This window comes from Pongo abelii, chromosome 4 (assembly GCF_028885655.2).
Source record: "Pongo abelii isolate AG06213 chromosome 4, NHGRI_mPonAbe1-v2.0_pri, whole genome shotgun sequence".
Taxonomy (NCBI): Eukaryota; Metazoa; Chordata; class Mammalia; order Primates; family Hominidae; genus Pongo; species Pongo abelii.
The window spans coordinates 34450781-34471551 of NC_071989.2; the positions used below are offsets into that span (position 1 = coordinate 34450781).

General features: G+C 41.5%; 1 protein-coding gene and 1 non-coding gene across 2 annotated transcripts in view; both read right to left on the reverse strand.

The window, feature by feature from the left end:
• The window catches only part of ADAMTS12 (ADAM metallopeptidase with thrombospondin type 1 motif 12), a 373134-nt gene extending 354075 nt beyond the window's left edge, over positions 1 to 19059 (reverse strand). Inside the window, exons 1-2 of the mRNA XM_024247634.2 lie at positions 18645 to 19059; positions 8217 to 8578 (exon numbers count right to left, since the gene is read on the reverse strand). Coding sequence (XP_024103402.2) covers positions 8217 to 8578; positions 18645 to 18771 — 489 coding nt within the window. The 5' untranslated portion in view covers positions 18772 to 19059. The remainder of the gene's footprint in view (positions 1 to 8216; positions 8579 to 18644) is intronic.
• Positions 14970 to 15076, reverse strand: LOC112133559 (U6 spliceosomal RNA). The gene has a single exon (XR_002915202.2). It is a non-coding gene; the product is annotated as a U6 spliceosomal RNA (small nuclear RNA).
• Positions 19060 to 20771: the final 1712 nt, after the last annotated feature.

The following is a 20771-nucleotide window of genomic DNA, read 5'->3' on the forward strand; positions in this document are numbered from 1 at the left end:
TATGATAACATATCTCAGTAAAACAGGAATAGAGATAAATTTCTTTAATTTAATAAAGAATTTCTCTTCATACTTATGAGAAACTAGAAGCTTTCCCACTAAGATCAAAAGTAAGGCAAAGATGTCCTCTTTTACCACTCCTTTTTGACACCATATTGAAAGTTCTAGGTAGTACAATAAAACAAGAAAAGGAAATATAAGTATACTAATTGCAAAGGAAGAAATAATACTTTGTTCACAGATGACATGAATGCTATGTAGATTAAAAAAAAAAAAACTCCTGAAACTAACAATTATAGCAAGTGATTGTACCCAGCCTTGAAGGACACAAGGTTAATAAAGTGAGTTGTTTTACTATATACCAGCAATGAACAAGAAGTATTTAAAATTAAAAACATAATACCATTTACATTAGCATTCTCCAAAAATTACTTAGATACATCAAACAAAATATGTACAAGATCTATATGAGGGAAAATACAAAATTCTGATGAAGGAAATAAAAGAAGCTATAAATAAATGAAGAGATATTTCATGCTAATGGATAGGAAGACTCATGTTAGTTCTTTCCAACTTAATCTATAGACTCAATGCAATTCCAACCAAAATCTTAGCAATTTACTTTGTGGATATTCACAAAATGATTCTAAAATTTATATGGAGAGTCAAAACACACAGACTAGCCAATACAGTATGCAAGGAGAAGTGGAGAACTGACACTATCGGACTTCAAGATTTACATTAAAGGTATAATCATCTTGACCACGTGATATTAGTGAAAGAATAGATAAATAGATAATGAAACAGAATAGAGAGCCCATACATAGACCAACATAAATATAATCAACTTATCTTTGACAAAGTGGCAAAGGCAATGTAATGAAGAAAAGACAGGCTTTTCAACAAATGGTGCTGAACAAATGAACATTCACATGCAAAAATAATCCAGACACCCTTTGGGAAAACTAACACAATAAATCTTATATTCTTCAAGAAAATTAACACAAACTGGATGACAGAGTTAAATGTAGAATATAAAACTCTAAAACTCTTAGAGATAATATAGGAGAAAAATCTAGATAACCTTGTTTTTGTCAATGACTGTTTAGATACAACATCAAAGGAATTACCCATGAAAGAAATAATTGATAAGCTGGACTTTATTAAACTTAAAAATGTCTGCTCTGTGAAACACACTATCTAGGGAATAAAAAGACAAGTCATATACTGACAGAAAATATTTGCAAAAGACATCTGATAAATCAACTGCCATCAAAATTTACAAAGAACTCTTAATACTCAACAATAAGGAAATTAGCAACCTGATTAAAAACTAGAACAAAGACCTTAACAGGAACCTCACTGAAGAAGATACACAGATGACAAGCATATGAAATGATATCCCACATCATATGCATTTCCATGGCAAAGAAAATGCAAATTAAAACAAAAATGAGGTACCACCACACATCTATTGGAATGGTCAAAATCCAGAACACTGACAATACCAAATGCTGACAAAGATATGGAGCAATAGGAACTCTCCTTCATTGCCAGTGAGGATGCAAAATAGTGCAGCCACTTTGGAAGACAATTTGGCTGCTTCTTACAAGACTAAACATACTCATACCATATAATCCAGCAGTAACACTTCTTGATATTTACCTAAATGAGTTGAAAACTCTTGTCCACAAAGAAACCTGCACAAGGTTGTTTATAGCAACATTATCAATAACTGCCAAAACTTAAAAGCAACGAAGATGTCTTTCAGTAGGTGAATGAATACATAAACTGTACATCCAGATGATAAAATATTATTCAGCACTAAAAAGAAATGAGTTTTCAAGCCATAAAAAAACTTCAGGGGGCTGGGTGCGGTGGCTCACACCTGTAATCCCAGCACTTTGGGAGGCTGAGGTGGGCGGATTATGAGATCAGGAGATTGAGACCATCCTGGCCAACATGGTGAAACCTCGTCTCTACTAAAAATACAAAAATTAGCTGGGCATTGTGGTGCATGCCTATAATCCTGGCTACTCGGGAGGCTGAGGCAGGACAACTGTTTGAACCAGGGAGTCGGAGGTTGCAGTGAGCTGAGATGGTGCCACTGCACTCCAGCCTACCGACAGAGCGAGACATATTACTAAGTGAAAAAGGCCAATCTCAAAAGGCTATATATTGTATGCTTTTACAACTATATGACATTCTAGAAAATGCAAAACTAAAAAGATCAGTGGTTTCCAGGGGTAGGAGAGTGGAGAAATGAATAGGTGGAGCACATAAAATTATCAGGGCAGTGAAAATCCTCTATATGAGAATATAATGGTGGATATATGTCATTATAAATTGGTCCAAATCTATAGAATGTACAACACCAAGAGTGAACTCTAATGTAAACAATAAACTTTAAGTGATAATGATGTGTCAAGATATATTCATCAATTATAACAAATGTACTACTCCTGTGGGGGATGTTGATAATGGGAGAAGCTATGTATATATGGGAGCAGGGAGATTATGAGGTATCTCTTTACTTTCCTCTCAATTTTGGTGTAAACCTAGTACTGCTCTTAAAAAATAAAGACTTTTTTAAAAAATTAATCAATGTAGTCCATCATATTAATAGGCTAAAGAAGAAAAGTCACATGATCATATTAACTGATGCAGGAAAAGCACTTGACAAAATTCAATACCCATTCATAATCAAAAAAAGCTCTCAGAAAACTTCTGTGACTTGATAGAAAGCATCTACAAAAACTAAACAAAATAGATAGTTAATATTATACCCAATGATAAAAGTCTGAATGCCTTCTCCCTAAGACTGGAGAAAAGGCAAGAGATGTTGCTCTCCCCATTCTTATTCAATATAGTGCTAAAAATTCTAGCCAATGTAATAAAGCAAGAAAAGAAAATTGAAAGGCATATGAAGAGAAAGGAAGAAATAAAACTGCCTCATTGGCTAATGACATTACTGTATACATAGAAAATCCCACAGAATCTTCTAAAAAAACCATCTTAGAGCTAATAAGACAGTTTAGCAAATTCACAGTATACAAAATAAACACACAAAAATTAATTATGTGTTTACACACTAGCAGTAAGCACATGAATACTAAAATTAAAAATATAAGGACTTAGAAAATGAGATATTTAGGTGTATACTAACAAAACACATATAGAGCTAGGATGTTGAAAACTACACAACACTGATGGAAAAAATCAAAGAAGATCTAAATAAATCAAGACACATACCATGTTCATGGATCGCAAGACTTGACATAGCAAAGGTGTCAATTCTTCCCAAACTAACATATAGACGTAATACAATTCCCATTAAAATCCCAGCAAGATTTTGTAGACAAGATTATTATAAAATTTATATGGAAGGACAGAGAAACTAAAATTACTAAAACAATTTTGAAAAAGTAGACTAAAATGGGAGGAATCAGTCTACCTGATTTCATGACTAATTATATAGCTACAGTTATGAAGACTGTGTGCTATTGATGGAACAAAACCTAAAACTCAGATATGGACTCACAAAAATACATCCAGCTAATTTTTTACAAAAGTGCAAAAGCAACTTAATGAAACAAAAACAGCCTTTCAACAAATGGTGCTGGAACAATTCGACGTCTATAGGCAAACAACAAAGCAAGAAAGGAAGGAAGAGAGAAAAGGAGGGAGGAGGAGAGGGAGGAGAACCTCTAAGTCTCAAACCTCACACAAAAATTAACTCAAAATGGATTATGGACTTAAATGTAAAATATAAATATGAGGTGATGGCAGCATGAGGGAAATGGGTATAGCTATAAAAGGATAACATGAGGGATTCTTGTGATGGAAAAGTGTGTCATCTTGACCACATCAATGTTAAAATCCTGGCTGTGATACTGTACAGTAATTTTGCAAGATGTTGCCATCAGAGGAAACTGGGTAGAGGGTACATACTAATACCTCTCTGAATTAGTTCTTACAACTGTTATGAATCTACAACTATTTCAAAATAAAAAGTTTAACATAAAAACACTAAGAAATATCTCTCTCAAAAGTTTAACCCATATTTGAGTTTAAAACAAGAAAGGAAATCTCAATTCACCCAAAGAGAAAGGGAAACTTAAGGCTGGAGAGTGGATGGAAGTTAAAGCTGGATGGCCCTTGAGAGATCCATGACCAGCTATTCAGATTAAGAATTAGAATTTGATTTCCCAGCAGAGGCTGGAATTAGAGTTTTTGATAGAGTCAAGAACTGTATTCACTTTAGTAAAGCCTGAGCTAAGAAATGCTATGAACAGGTATTACATAATGTGCTATAAACAGAAATTAAAATTATAAGTTTAATGACCCAGGTACACAGTCCAGAGGGTAAGTGCTTGGCAGAATTAGAATGCCCCATGAAAAATCAGAACCCCAATCCTGTCTTATGCACGAGGGTAGATATCTTACACTATCCTTCCAGTGCAGAAATCTAAACTGAAATACTACCAACAAATTCACCTGGAACCAAACCGGTAGTGCTCCTGGCAACAGAAAAACCAAACCCACCCCCACTGCGATATTCATTCCTGAGGATAAATTCAGAGTCTAACTGATTAAAGAACACAGTTCCTCCATCAAAAAGCTGAGAATGGAAGAAATCAACTGAACTGTTAAAACAGACAAATTCCACAATGCCAAAGTTGTGAAAATGTTGACGGGAGAAGGGTAGTGAAAATGGTGGAGATGACAGAGGGGAGCTACTGAGCCAGGACACCGGCTGACTCAGTCTGGGAGCAGCCTCAAAGAGGACACGGGCTGGAACCATGCTAGAATATATTAAATGCAAGAAGGAGGTTGTCCCACAGCTTCCCATAGGTAGCTTTTCTAGGGTCCTCAGTTTGAAATCATCTGAGTCTGCTCCAGAGGAGACTAAATGAGTCTCAAATCAAGACAACTGCAAGAGAACACAGCCTCCAACATCTCATTCAGATGACCACATCTGAAACAAACAAAGCCAGGCTTGCATCCCAGGAATGACAGGCAGACGTCCTGGTCCACATGAAAGTGTTTCTTCCTAAAAAGGACTTCCCAAATGCTACTTCTGCCCCTAAAAGTGGAGAAGGGCTTAGAGCCAGCAGAGCTAGGCCTGCCATCCTGTGAATTTGAATGTAGGGCCATTCCTGGGTGAAAGAGAGAACAACTCTCTCTTTCTGGATGTCAGACCCTAGACATGTGATCAGAAGTCAGGTCCAAGTCCAACCACTATCCTTTGGACTACGACGACTCTAGGTGGACACTGGCAAATTTTGGCACACAAGCAAACGAACTTGAATCCAGTCAAGTAGTGCACACACAGAAAGGAAAGAAACTCATTTGGCTTTGGGTGCCTTTTTTTTTTAATAACCATCCATTAAACATCCAATTTTGTGTAAAAGGTTCCAAAATAATCCTCCCAGTAGAATGTTTCTTCTGGCAAAATCATTCACTGATCTGGATGTGAAAAGTTCCCATCATCTTAACTAACACTTTGTGCTTCTGAACTTCGTATGAATCTGAAATCTGAATCTGAAAATGCCTACATGGTAGTACTCCTGCTCCTTAGGGACATTTGAAATTGAAAGGGTCCTAGTATTCTATTCCCAAGCCTAGGATAATGCTAAACAATATGCAATTTCCCTTAGAAAGCACAAGATGAAAATAGGGAGCAATTTACAGCAGTGGTTGCACCCCTGGTTGCTCATTAGAATCACCTGGGGAGATCTGGTACTTTAGAGTAACATTGGCCAATACCACCTATTAACACCCACTTATGCTAATCCAGTAGTTGGCAACACTGACTGCAATTTAGAATCTCCTGGTGAGCTTTAAAAAATGCTGATGCCCGGACTCTACTCTCAGACCAATAAAATCAAAACATCTAGGCTGTGGGGTAGGGGCATGGCTCCATTTTAAAGCTGGCCAGCTAGTCTTAATGTTGAGCGAGGGTTAAGAACGACTACTCTAGTCCAGGGCCTCTCCAACTTCAGTGGGCATCAGAATCTCCTGGAGAGCTAATTAAAACAAAGGTTTCAGACAAGCAAATCTATAGAGACTAAATGTAGATTAGTGGTTCCCTAGGAGTGGAGGAATGGGGGAATGGGTAAGTGACTGCAAAGGGATATAGGTTTCTTTGTGGGCTAATGAAAATATTCTAAAATTTATGGTGACGGCTGCAGAACTCTGAACACATTTAAAGCCATTTAGCTGTAAACTTTAAGTGGGTTAACTGTATATATGTGAATTATATCTCAATAAAGCAGCTAAACACACACAGAGACATTTTTGCCCATTCCCCCGAGATTCTAACGCACTAGGTCTGAAGTGCAGCCCATGGGTTTGTCTTTGTAATAAGCTCCCATTCAATGTGATGTTGATTCTGCAGGTCCACAGACCATACTGCTCCATCCCATGGAAAGGTGCTCATGTTTAATGAGCAGGATAATGTTTCGTCATCAGGGGCTCTTTCTTCAGTTCTGGCCATAGAGGATTAGGTGCCATAATGCTTCCAGGGTTGTCTCACAGGAATGAGAGCCAGGATTGCAAAGGGGAGATGTGATGTGAGTCCAGAGCAAGCCTAGAGGATGACAGCCATGGAGCTGGGAAATGTTCTGCAGCTCAATGAAGCCCCTGATGAGGCCCAGAGAGAAGAGGAAAAGAAAAATAGAAAACCATTCACCATTCTTGATTTTCTGCTATGAGCTAATTAGGAGGAAATGATAAATACCTAACATGAAAATCCAAATTTACAGAAAGAGGCAAAGCAAGACTTTCCATTTATTGTACAAAGCAATTCATCCCCAGGGGTCCTCCGGAAAACTTAAACCGCTGGATAATGTTTTACTGAACTTTCTCACAGTATTCTAGCAAAGCCAAACTCCAGAGACACAAGATAAACAGAGCCCTAAATTACAAAGTACAGAAATTCTTAGCAAAATGGCAGTAACAATGGGAGGATTTGGAACAAGTGCCTTTTGTAGGAATGCCAATGCCACTAGAAGTTTTGCTTAGCAAACCAGCCCTGGCACAGGGACCAAGGCCAAAAACATGGACTCCTCCATAACCACCTTCAAGACTCTGGGATTCCTTCCCCTGCAGTCACTCACTCCCTAAACATACACCTCAAAAAATCTCAACAGAATTCCTGAGCACTGTTTGCCCTGCAGTTGCTGGTGGGGCCGTCACTGTTGCTGCATTTTGAGATATAGCGTATGATAGAAAGACTTGAACCCAAAGTAACTTGCACAGTGAATTTATTCAGTATCTCCGAACTGCCTCATCTGCTAAAACAAGGCAAAGTGGACAATGTACATAAACCACATAGTAAACCACATATTCCAGTGCCTGGCATATTCGAATAATAAAATATAATAACAGAAGCCAATACTCATTGAGTGTTCATTATTTATTAAACACTCCTCACAATTAAAAGTGTCAATAACCTTTTTCTGAAAGACCAGACAGCAAATATTGTGCGGTTCTTCAGCCATACAGTAACTACCCCAACTACTCAGCTCTGTTGTTGCAGTTTGAAAACAGCCATAGACAATCTGTAAACACACTGCATATCTGCTTTTCAATAAAACTTTATTTATAAAAACAAGAGGCAGGCCACATTTGGCCTATGGTTCATAGTTTGCCAAACCTTGCTCCATGAGGCAGGTACTACTATTATCTCCATTTTACAGATGAGAAAACAGAGGCACAAAGGGATCAACTGACTGCCCGAGGTTCCCTCATGAAGTCTAATTATGAAGCACACAGAGTCAACTATTACATCACAGCAGCTTCTATCACCATCATTATTCATAAATTCTCAGTCCAAATCTAGGTTCTGCTCATTCAAAATATGCTGTCCAGCCAGTCAGTTGCCTCAGAGCTGCCTCAGAGCTGCCTCAGAGGCTGAAAACCAAACTCAAATCCTCCCTCTTCTTCCCCCTCCAACACCACCCTGATGTTGCTGGTTGGAGTTCTGTCTGCGTCCTCTGAACCCTCAGTGCCCTTACTCTTTGTATCTCTCAAGTCGATCTCTTTTGTTTATTAAATACTTTCTCGCCAACCCCTTTGGAGGCCAGGATCATCACATCACAGGGGCTCAACTCCCATATGTCAGTGCATCTGTGAACCTGTTGGTAGTAGGTCTACCAGCTGAGACTCTAGGGGCCAGGGCAGAGGAAGGAGATGCCAGAGCCCGCACTCACCAGTCCATGGCAGGCACTGAGGGCTGCCGTCCCAACTCTGGTGCCCTGCTGTAGAACTGTGCCACTGAGATGGCAGAGGGAGGCAGAGGAAGCCATCATCTTAACACGGGAGAGGTTCCCATATCTCTTCTCCATGATGTAGCTATTGGAAAGAAATCCTTGATTGACTGTCAAGTTAAAAAACAGGTCCTTCTCCTCGTGAGAAATTCTGTAGTACACCCAGTCCTCTGAGCCATCCAAATCTCTCTTCCTCCTGCTGCTCGTGATGGGATAGTGCAAGCCATATGACAAAAAATGCCCACTGGCATCTACTCGGACTGGACCCACCACGTGGTATTCTGGCAGGCCCTTGATAAAATGCTCTGAAAGAAAAGGAGAAATGGAAGAACAGTGAGAGAGATTGGTAGTAAGGCAAAGCCACTTTCGTTTGGAACTTGGATGCTAGCTTTTTTTTTTTTTTGAAATGGAGTTTTGCTCTTGTTTCCCAGGCTGGAGTGCAATGGCATGATCCGGGCTCAATGCAACCTCCTCCTCATTGGGTTCAAGCAATTCTCCTGCCTCAACCTCCTGAGTAGCTGGGATTACAGGCATGTGCCACAACGCCTGGCTAATTTTGTATTTTTTTTAAGTAGAGAGAGGGTTTCTCCATGTTGGTCAGGTTGGTCTTGAACTCCCGACCTCAGGTGATCCACCTGCCTCGCCCTTCCAAAGTGCTGGGATTACAGGTGTGAGCTACCATGCCCAGCCGCTAGCTTTTTAATTACAAAATCCCACTGTTGACTTGAAGTTTAGAGATCCTTTCCATCACACAAATACTGTTAACATTAAATTCCCAGAACAACTCAAATTTACCTAGTGCCTGCTCCTCAGTGACATGATATCAGGTGTTTTACCAGAGACACATTAAGATGGAAATTAATCCGTGAGGGGTACTGTTAGAAAAGGGGCAAGATCTGAATGAGGAACAGGAATATTTTCAAGTCTAGAGTTCAGTAAGACAAATCACAGAGCTTCACTGTGGATTATAAGGTGCTTCAACACATGAAGAACTTCCTGTTAAAGTCAGATTAGAGGGAAAAAAAACACAAAATCATGGAGAACTCATCATATGCATGCTGACAAACCTCACACCAATTACAGCATAAGAGTGTTCCATAATGTAGCAAAGAGTGCATAAAAGAAGCTGGGTTTTAAAAAAATATTTACCAAATGCATATAAGGAGATATATCAGGATCTGAGGCATTGGCTCAAAACATAAAAACTGCCACTTTAAAAATGCAAGACTGGAAGCCTTGATCCTTCCCCACACGAGAACACATACACATTCTGACCTACTCAAATTTGCCTCCCTACCACTACCTCCTTATTTTGATGTTTGAGAATAACAAAGGATCTACCTAGGAGGGGATTTATCATCACTCTGGATTACACTTCTTCTTTTTTGTTTTGTTTTGTTTTGTATTGTTTTTTGAGATGGAGTTTTGCACTTGTTGCCCAGGCTGGAGTGCAATGGCATGATCTCGGCTCACTGCAACCTCCGCCTCCCAGGTTCAGGTGATTCTCCTACCTCAGCCTCCTAAGTAGCTGGGATTACAGGCATGCACCACCATGCCCGGCTAATTTTGTATTTTTCGTAGAGATGGGGTTTCTCCATGTTGGTCAGGCTGGTCTTGAACTCCTGACCTCAGGTGATCCACCCACCTTGGCCTCCCAAAACCAATAACTATTTAGTAAGATATACTAGTATTTTGAAAAAACAAACAAACAAACAAACAAAAACCTTCTACTTGTCACCTCTCAGTTGTAGTTTTGCACTTTGGATCTTGCTTTACTTTGCTCATGTAACTTCCCCAAATAGAATGTCTTTTGCATTCTATCAAAATCCTGTTTAAGCATTCAAGTCTCAACTCAAATCCTTCCTCTTTATTCTCCTAGTGTCCCTGGCTAAACTTCTCTCTCCTTTCCCTGAACCCTCATGCCCTTACTTTCTGTACCTCCCAGAATGGCTTTATTTTGTATTGCCTTTTATTATATGATTTAACCCCAAATCTGCCAGAATCTTGAACATCACAGGTGCTCAGTTCTTATATGTTGATGTATCAGTTAATTAAAATAACTGGACTTGATGGGCTAAAATTATAAAAGAGCTTTTTTTTTTTTTTTTTTTTTTTGTCCAGGCAACTACCTCCAAACCCCTTGTGGAATCATTCTTCTCTGCCTTGGATGAAATATGGCGCAGAACACAGAGTTTTCACTCTCAGGTACTAACAAGTGGTCTCCATTTTTAGGTGTAAGAAGCCCGGACCCACTACTTCCCACTGCAGCAGCTAGGTACAACAGACCACACGGCAACATGGGCAAATCTTCACAGCAATGCTCCATGAAAAACAAGAAATAAAACAAGCTAATGCAGAGCTATTTACATTCATGGAAAATACACACACACTAAAACAATAATACAAAGTTTTCCAGAACACACTGGAACAAGAAATACATATGGAACCCATTAAAATGGTTTTCCATGGGGAAGAATTGGAGTAGGGAGTGGGAACAAAAATGCATAAACATATATAACAAGAAAAGCTTTTTCGTAAATTCATGATACTAGTGTGCCATGAACTGAGGTGTATAACTGACTCAGTGCTCTCTCCTGCCCACTCACTCCCTAAGAAATGTCTGCTCCAATCTAGTATTGGAGGACCTTCCAAATCTAGACCTACCAAAGAGAAAAACTGTGGGTGGGTGAGGCGGATGCAGTCAGCTCCCATAGTATTTCCCTATCGCTGCTCTTCTCCTCTGCTACTCACAGTGATGCCTCTGGCTCCTCCAGGGCTCAAACAGCGAAGGGAGTTAGGGGCAGAAAATATCTTATTCAGCTGGGTATAGCAACGGTGTCATCTAGCAATGGTGCCCTGTATGTAGTCAGTGTCCACATGCTGACTGGCGCCTTCTATTAAGAGAAGCTCTGTGTCCACTGGGAAACCTCTGCTCCCTTCAAGTCCCTCAGTGTGGACAATTCCTCCTCCAACTGGCTGCCCACTGCCTTCCTATCTTCTACCCCTTTACTGAAACCATGTCACCCCTGCAGGGCATCCTCTTTGGCATCTTTTCAAGATGATCCACATCTTGTTGCCTTCCATGAGGTCCAAATCTGGCTCACAAGAAGCAACCATGATCCCTGACATCCCCTTCACCCCCATCCCACGTCATGAAAATCAAGCCACTCCTCGCCGTGCTTTTGGTCAGCTCTGTCACCAAACGTCATTCCAGGCAGTCTTTTTCCTATCAGTATTTTAAGGCTAAAATGCTAGTGGCCATGCTCCCCAAGCCCATAGCAAACCCTCAAGATCTCTAGCTGTCCCTTCACTTGCCTTGAGTTGGGGCACAGTAGGGGGAATGAATGCCCTGGCACTCTCATCTCTCCTGAAGGAATTCTCTCTCTGAAATCTCTCCACTGCCCTTTAAGCCTCTCCTCACGTGCATACTAGGAGAGTGAAGGAATTAGAATCACAGCATCACCCTGCAAGTCCCACACACATGGTCTAAAATTTCTCTTTAAGTATGCGTGGAAAATTAATCTTCTTTTTTTTTCTTCTCAGACTTAAGGTCTTGGCAGAAACTGAGACAAAAGAAAGAGTGCCATTTGAATACCCTGTTACACAGGCAAGTCTCTGCATCTCCATCAAAACAGAAAAATAAGCATCTCTTCTAGCAGATTATTTTTTTCAAAAAGCCAGATTGACTGATTTAAGGGGAACACGAACGAAAAGCAACTACATTTTAAAAAATGAATTCTGAATAAAATGTTTCACTCTTCCAAGTCAAATGAGCTAAAACCTATTGAAAAACTCTGAAAAGAGCTGAAAATATCTTATTTGCTATACTTAGAAAACAACTATAATAAAATTTAGGTTGTCATGAAACAGAAACCAGCAAGTATGATTCTAAATCAATCTTACATTATTAAAAAATTACTCTAAATTTTTATGTGAGTTGATATATCAAAATAATTGTGGCAATTTTGTAGAAATATGGAAACGATAGGATATAATAATGGGGCAATAAATGTATAATTGCATCTCTACTATAATTGCAACTGTGAGATATATTAATATATATGCATATGAACAAAGCCTTTGAAATAATGGGTAAGAGTGAAGATTTTTATGATGATGAGATTTGGGGTGTGGTTTTTCCTTTTAAAATGTGTAGTTCCTGTGTTGCTTTTCCCAATTAAAAATAAATAGGTTAGAAGGATTTCATTGGAGAGTGCTGTGCTGGCTTGTGAGAGAACTATATAGAATATCCAGTAGACAAGATAAGTAAGGCATGCCAGTGCCCCATGACACAAGGCAGTCTGGCACTGGTCACTCCCGATGCCCTGCTGACTGTGCCCATTACGGCTGACTGCATCCTGAGGGAAGAATTCACCTTGGAAGAGGCATCCCTTGACTGAGACTGCTCTAGATGGGGAGGGGGCAGCTAGAGTAGAGCTCGAGGTCTTCTCAGGCAATAGGAAAGCAAAATGAGTTTGGAGTGACAGATCCACAGGAATGTTAGCAGGAGGCAAGGATGTGAGAAAAAGCAGGCCAGGGTGGAGGCAGCCTTAAATGGCAGGCTTGGTATTCTGCCATCCAGGCCATCCAGCAGAGAAGCAGTAATCCCAGATCTGAGTTAGAAGAACTGCAACGGGCAGAGTGTGGAGGAAGCAAACTTAATCTAGGAGTTACCTCAATTTATCCAGAAAACAACATTTTTTTCTTATAAATATTCGGACTTAAAATAACCCTTATAGAAACTGCCTCTGAAGATACATCTCACAGATTTAAATATGATTTTTGAAAGTATAAAGTGAAAGACTAAAGTTTGCCTATGCCCTAGCACCTATTGCCCAATAAATAAAAGAGCAAACAAACTTATAAATTTTGACCCAGTTGCTTTTGATCTAGTGAATTTTTAAGAGAGCCAATTTAAGTTGGCTGTAGAATAATATGATGATAATTATAGTAAGTGTTTCATGAGCACTTGCTATGAGCCAGGTACCATAAGTCTTTCCTCCTTCAATACTCACAACAACCCTGTGATAGAGATTCAGTTGTTATCCCCATTTCATAGATAAGGAAACTGAATGTAGAAGTCACTATGCCACGTTATATAACATTCCTTGGATTGAAACGCTGTGCCTCCTATTTCAAAACCATGCTCTAGCCACCATACTTCATTAGCAAATAAAGAAAAGCAGCTGCTCTTGGCAAAGAGTATAGCAGGGTTAGAGGTAATAACACTGCTCCCAGGGACCGTGATCTGACCAGACAAGAAGCGCTTCACCTCTTTACACCTCAATTTGCTTAGCAATCATGGACTTAGTAATTGCCTCTTTGTCAGGCAAAGCGATGAGGGATAAGATCGGTTTTCCCTCCTGATCTAATTGCATAGGAGGCAGCTAAGCCATGGCAGCCCATAGGTGTGGATGGAAATCAGGGGTCACTTACAAAGTGTGGTTTGTGTTGGTGACCCAAGCTCAGCTACCTCAACTATACAATGGGCATAATAATAATAGCATCTACCTCCTAGGCTGGGAGTGAGGCTCCAATGTATTAATATATTTAATAGATTTAAAATTGTGCTTGACAAATAACATTCATTAGCTAAACATTAGCATTGTTGGTTTTAAAGGTAGAAACTTGGCTACCAGGGATCACTGTGGACATAAACATGTGTAACCTCCAAGCAGAGACAGGAGAGAAGCCCACACTCACCTTAGCCTCCTCTCTGTAAGCTAAGATTAGTTTGGCAGATTTGTTAGCTATAATCTTGGCCAATGAAAGCAGAACTCAGAGGAGATATGACAGGGATGGAGAAATAGGTGTCAAGAAATAATAATAGCTCCTAATTTGTATCATTTCTATGGTCAAGTACTACATTAAGAGTATGCCAGCTTGGACTTATCTAATCCTCACAGTTCTCTGGGTAAGCATTATTAACTGTATCCCTCATCTGGGGCTCTACTTCCATCTCTGTAAAGTGACAACAATGAGGGATGAGGATTTGTTCCTGGGCAATCTGATCCCAGAGCACACAGTCCTAAGCTCTGCCCTCACTGTGTGCATCTCCAGGGTCTGTTACCCAGCACAGATGTCAAGGCGGGTTGTCAATAAGGTGTGGGGTTCGGAGGGCCAGAGGCTGAGATACATGAAAATTACATCACAGTCTATACAAGGGTTTGTAGAAATATTGTAAGCTCCGAATACTTTGATTTGTCTTGTTTAAAATTATATTTAAAGCCTCAGTCCACAAGTTTCAATGGTACTTCATGAGAAACTCAATTAAACGCTGTTGGCACAAGCACTTTTGAAAACACAAAACAAGGCATCTTTTACCCTCAGCTTAGGAAGGACAGAGGTAAGAGAATATTTACCTACTAGTTTTATACAGTTTAGGCTAAATCTATAGTAGTTATTCATTTTTTTTTTTTGAGACAGAGTCCTGCTCTGTTGCCCAGGCTGGCACGATCTTGGGGGCTCACCGCCTCCAGGGTTAATGAGATTTTCCTGCCTCAGCCTCCTGAGTAGTTGGGACTAAAGGCGTGCACCGCCACACCTGGCTGATTTTTGTATTTTTAGTAGAGATGGGGTTTCACTGTGTTGGCCAGGCTGGTCTCGAATTCCTGACCTCAGTTTATCCACTCGCCTCGGCCTCCCAAAGTGCTGGGATTACAGGCATGAGCCACCACGCCGGCCTATTCTTTTTTCTTTTTAATGGAACACTTCACAGATTTGCATGTCATCCTTGAGCAGGGGCCACGCTAATCTTCTCTGTATCAGTTCAATGTTAGTATATGTGCTTCCAAAGCGAGCATTATCTGTACTTATTCTTTATATTTATTTCTATCTTAGAGAGAATTGAATTTCTCAGATCCCTTTCTAAAAAAAAAGATTATGAAATTCCTGTAATAGAGGTTTATTTTCATAATTATCTTCCATGTAAGATAACTGTAACCTTGCAACGCGATTTTTATTATAGAAATTTACACATGTTGGAATGTTGTGAAGAACTGTGTTGGTCTCCTCAAAATTATAAAGTATGCCACAGAAGGTTGGAATTGCTCATAAACTTTATGACAACTAATGTGCTAACTATATAGATTATTATAATCAACACAAAATATCAAATCTGTGAACTCTCTTCTTACATTAAGAAAATAGCTGAAATCCTTTCCTCCTTGCAGAATTTTTTTAACAGAATACATAAATAATTAAAACTCTTATCTGAAAACACTGCAACATTCCCTCTGTTTCTTGCACAAGCCTGGAGTTCATCTCTAATATGGAATAAAGTGCCTGTCCTGTTGATTTCACAGAGATGTCAGGAGCAAAAGAGACTGGAACAGTCTGGCGCTTTGTAAACAGCACAGGGGTAAACAAACCTAAGGGGATATGATTGGGTGTAGAAGACACACAGTATATAGTGTGCAAGATTAATATTTCCCGTTGTTCTGATACTTGGTTGTGAACCAAGAAATCCTGTGTAAGTCACAGCACATTCCTATATCACAACTGAGCAATGCGGAAAGAATACTGGGCAGTTAGTCAAATAGCCTGTTTCTATGTTTCTAGTCCCAGAAAGGACTGGATTTATCTCCATACTCCTTCCAACAACTAAAATCCTGACTTAGCCCAACTCTTAGAACTAGAAGGAACCTAAAAGGTTATGTAGTGTCTGAATCTGTTTCCAACCGTGGAACCCTATGCAATTCCGTTTACCCTCCTCGTGAAGGGGCATTTATTAGGTGCTCAATCATGTGTGTTGACTAACTGATGCCCTAGACCTCCCATTCCTTATCCATAAAACTAAAAATGGGGGCCAGGCATGGTGGCTCATTCCTGTAATCACAGCATTTGGGAAGGCTGAAGTGGGAGAATGGCTTAAGGCCAGGAGTTCAAGATCAGTCTGGACAACATAGCTAGACCTCATCTCTATTAAAAATATATATATATTTCAAAAATAAGAATGGGTGAGATGATCTCTGAAGCAATTTGCAAGTTTAAACGTTCAGGATTTGAATGCATTCAAAAATGCTATCAAAGTGGAAATGGAAGTCTAAGGAGATTGGTTATTTGTGAGGCTGTAGGCAGGTCATTTGGAGGGAAAAACCCAGGCCATCCTAATCCCAGATAGTCTTAGAATTTCATTCTCTAGTGGTTTGTCCTCATCCATCCCTTCCTCCCTCTTTCTGACTCTCCCTCTTAATTCTAAATGTAAGTCTGCTTAGAAATTTCTCCTTTGCACCAAATGTGGATTATTTGCAAATCCACTAGGGAATTGATTGTGGTTGGTGAAATGCTTTTAAAAACTGAAATTATTGGCTGAGTACAGTAGCTCACACCTGTAATCCCAGCACTTTAAGAGGCCAAGGTGGGCAGATCACCTGAGGTCGGGAGTTGGAGACAGCCTGGCCAACATGGTGAAACCTCGCCTGTACTAAAAATACAAAAATTAGCCAGGTATGGTGGCACATGTCTGTAATCCCAGGTACTCGGGAGGCTGAGGCAGGAGAATCACTTGAACCCGGGAGGCAGAGTTTGCAGTAAGCTGAGATCGCACCACCGCACTCCAGCCTGAGAGACAGAGCAAGACTAGGTCTCAAAAAAAAAAAAAAAACCTCAAATTATTTTTAAACCTAAATAAATATATATATCACCAATAAGCTTGGAGCACTTTATAGGTTTTTTTGAACAGTGGATACTCTCAGCACATAGCTCTAGATAGAGGTGACTAGGGAAAATAATCATATCTCACTTTCCAGAGAGCAAAAACCATGGCCCAGTGGTGTCTGCTTCACACCAAGCTGAATTCCCTTACAAAGATGTGGAGCAGAGCTGAAAACCAACCCAGGAGAATGTGTGTCTTTGAACGAAATCATCTCCAAATGCTCTGGGAAGTGCTTGCAGGCTTTGTTTGTGCTGCCCCAGAAGGGAGACTTTTCACAAAGGAACTGTTTTTCAAAGAACAACAAGCCCTGCTATTTTAAACTTGGGGGTGGGAGATTGTATCTGGACCGTTTACACAAGTGAGTGCTGGCTGACTGACATCTAACCCCAGTGTTTGCTGGCTCCAGCTTTCCAAGTAAAGCAAAGAGAAGGACTTGCTTCTGATACGTCTTGAAGCCACAGCAGATGAGTTGTCCAGCAATATTTGAATTTTACAACATGGGCAGAAAACCCTGCTGAGAAATCCTAAACAAGAACAGGCTGGTGATGTTTATCACCCGAGTGGCCTTGGGAATTAAAGGGATGTCAGAAAGCCATGGAGGACACTTCCCAAGGCTTCAGCACAGTCAGCAAACACAGGACTTAGTGGATGCTAACCCAGTGCTCTATGTGCGTGTGCATGCGTGTGTGTGTATATGTGTGTATGTGTGTGTGTGTCCCTATTATTGCTACAGGACAGTGCTGCATGATTCTAAAGGTCAGACTACCTGGGCTCAAAACCCTGCTCTACATTAGCTGGCCTCATAAGCTCTCCAAGCTGCAGCATCCTCATCTGTACAGCAGGGACAGCAACACTGGTACCTGCACCCTGGAAGGCTATTGCCAGTGATCAGATGGGCTGACACAGAGTGCCACGCGGGCCATTGCTGCTGCTAGGACTGTTTACCCCCAGAGGTACAATGAATCCCCCACCAAACATGAAGGTGCCTCTGACCCTTCCAAGTCCAATAAACTGCTGACTGTTAGGCTTAAAAGAATAAAAACAACAACAAATTGTCCACCAGAACGCTTCCAATGCTTTCTACAATAACATGAGTTCAGAAATTCATAAACAGAAGCAGCCAGCTGTGGTCAGCGAGACAGGACAGGAAAAAGTGAGCCCTTACGGAGGTATAGTTTCCCCAAAAGGACTATTCTTTTAAAAACACAACTCTAAATCTTTCCAGGAAACCAAAACACAGCCAAGCCTGCTCAGTAGGGGGGAAGAATCACATTTCCCCTTTCCTGACCAGAGGTTTAAAACTAACTAGAAACACTGCAATGACTGCCAGTAGCCAGTTAGCATTTAAAAAAAAATAATTTTCCATGTTTAGAGTCTGAAAAATAGGGGATCCAAACAGTACAGCATTCAAAGAGGAAACGAAAGAGAAAAAGTTAGCAGCTAACTCTAGGGTCTTTCAAAGACCGCAGTGTCATCCCTGTAAAAGAGAGAGTGAGGTACTCGCCTTTCTATAAGAACGAAGGACTCATCACCTTAAGCACTGAATTCTGAGAAAGCCTAGGCTCCTGAGCTCCCAGCCCAGATTTCCTTACAACGCAGCCAAATGGCTTTGCAGAGTTCAGTTCTGCCGGGTGGGGGAAGGGAAAGGGGAGCAACAAAGTTCCCGCAAGTCTTACCGCCACTGTTTTAAAAAGAAATAAAGAAGAGTCACTAACCTTGCCTCCTGTCCGGGAAGCGAACCGGGCCTGGCTGAGGCTGTCTCCCATAGCAAAGCGCCCCAAAGTTAAGGAGCTGAGCCACCACGGAAAGGTTTGCAAGCCAGCTCCTCTGGGCACATGGCATGATTCAGATGTTGGGGAGAAGAAAAGTCAAAAAAGTTTTAGCACTCAGCTCCAGAAATCAAGTGCTCGCCTGTGGCCCAGCAGGAAGATGCAGGGGTGCATGGTCCAGGCGCGAGAAGGCAGCGACTGCAAAGCTGCCCGCGATCTCCCTGTGCTTTTTTAAACAGAAGGAGCTAGACACCTTTTTCCCCTCCCTCCTCCTAAAAGGGGAGTGATTCAGCTGACAGTGTCCGCTTTCGGCGGGGTGTGGAATGGGCCAGAGCGGGAGGGCGCTGCCCACCCCGTCCCCACTCCGGTCCCCACCCCTCCGCCTCCCGCATGCCCCGCGGCCTCGCAGCCCGCTCGGTGCATCTTCCTCCGGGACTCCCACCCCCGCGCTCCTCCGGCCCCGCCCCGAACGCCGGGCCCAGCTGGCCGAGCCGGCCAAATAGGGGAGACCCGGGAAAGCCGCCCTGGGAGGCACTGGAGGAAGCTGCGAGTGAGAGGCCCCCAGGTCAGCCCCCCAGCGTGCTTAAATACAAGCTCAAAATGATGAGAACAGAGTTGAGGCAGAGGGGGGGCCCCACTCCCTCCATCCTTCCGCGCTCAGCGCTGCCCCCTCCCCTGCTGTTCTCCTCCAAGTTCCTGAACTTTCCCCAACATCGCTCTATCAAGATTCCTCACCCACTCAGACCGCTCTGGGATTCTCTTCCACTGGAAAAACTAATAGGCGATTTTTCTCTTTGCCAAGTCACACAAAGGGAAATGGGCTGCGCTAATCTGCTAATGTGACCTCAGACAAGCCCCCTCATCTGTGCAATGAGGTGACTGCAGCAAATGCCTGTGGGCCCCTCTGAGTCTGCAGATCTCTGTGCGACTCTTCTACTTTTAGAGCCCCATCTTTCCTAGCCCACCTCCATTCACTTAAAAGGAAACCAGGAATAAAGTCAGCCCAGGAAGGTGTTAAGGTATCTCCCCAGTTTCCCTGAACTGGCTACCCTGGAGGGGGCGTCCATTCATTCAGAGGCTCAAGCTTTTACATCGGTGAGAGAATGCCACAATCCAGGACGCTTGCCAGGCATCTTGAGAATTTACTGGGCTAATCCAGCCAAGATTTTTCACCTCTGAGCTGAAACAGGCCTCCTTACTCCATTCAGGAAGAATTCGGCCCCCAATATTGACTTTTCCCTGGCTGCCAGCCAACCACATGTGTTAATCAAGAGTTCTGGGATACCAACTCACTCAACCTTGTATAGGGACAGAGCCTCCAAGGCAAACTCAGGGGCCCGAAAGCAAGGTGGTCCTCTCAGATGTGGAACGCATGGGCACCAAGACTTTCAGAGGTATATGCTAGTTTCCTATTTTTGCTGTTACAAGTTACCATAAATTCAGTGGCTTGAAACAACTCAAATTTCTTATGTGACAGTTCTGATCTGAAACTGGTCTCACTGGGCTAAAAATCAAGGAGTTAGCACAGCTGCATTCATTTCTGAAGACTCTAGGGGAGAATCTGTTGTCTTGCCTTTTCCAACTTCTAGAGGCTGCCTGAATTCCTCAGCTCATGGCCCTCTTCCCCCATCAAAGCTAGCAATGGCCCTTTGAGTCTTTCTCACATCACATCACTCTTCTTCCTCCCTTTTCCACTTATAAGGACCCTTGCGATTACATTAGACTCATCCTGGTTATCCAGGATACTCTCCTAATCAGCTGATTAGCAACCTTAATTCCATCTGCAACCTTAAATCCCCTTTGCGTGTAACAGAACATGTTTTGTTGTCACAAGCAAGTAAAAGAACTACTCTGAGCCTTTTTTCTGTTACATAAACATTAGGCAGCAGGATCACAACTGGAGTTAAAAGACATTCAGATAACACAGGCATGATGACTTGCATTTGCAAGGGCATTTGCAAGGGCATTGAAGAACAACTTTGGGCTAGAATTCTTTTGCTTCTTTTCCTTTCTTCCTCTTCCCCCTTCTTCTTTGCTTCCTTTAACCCTTTCCTTGTTTCTCTCTCCTCCTTG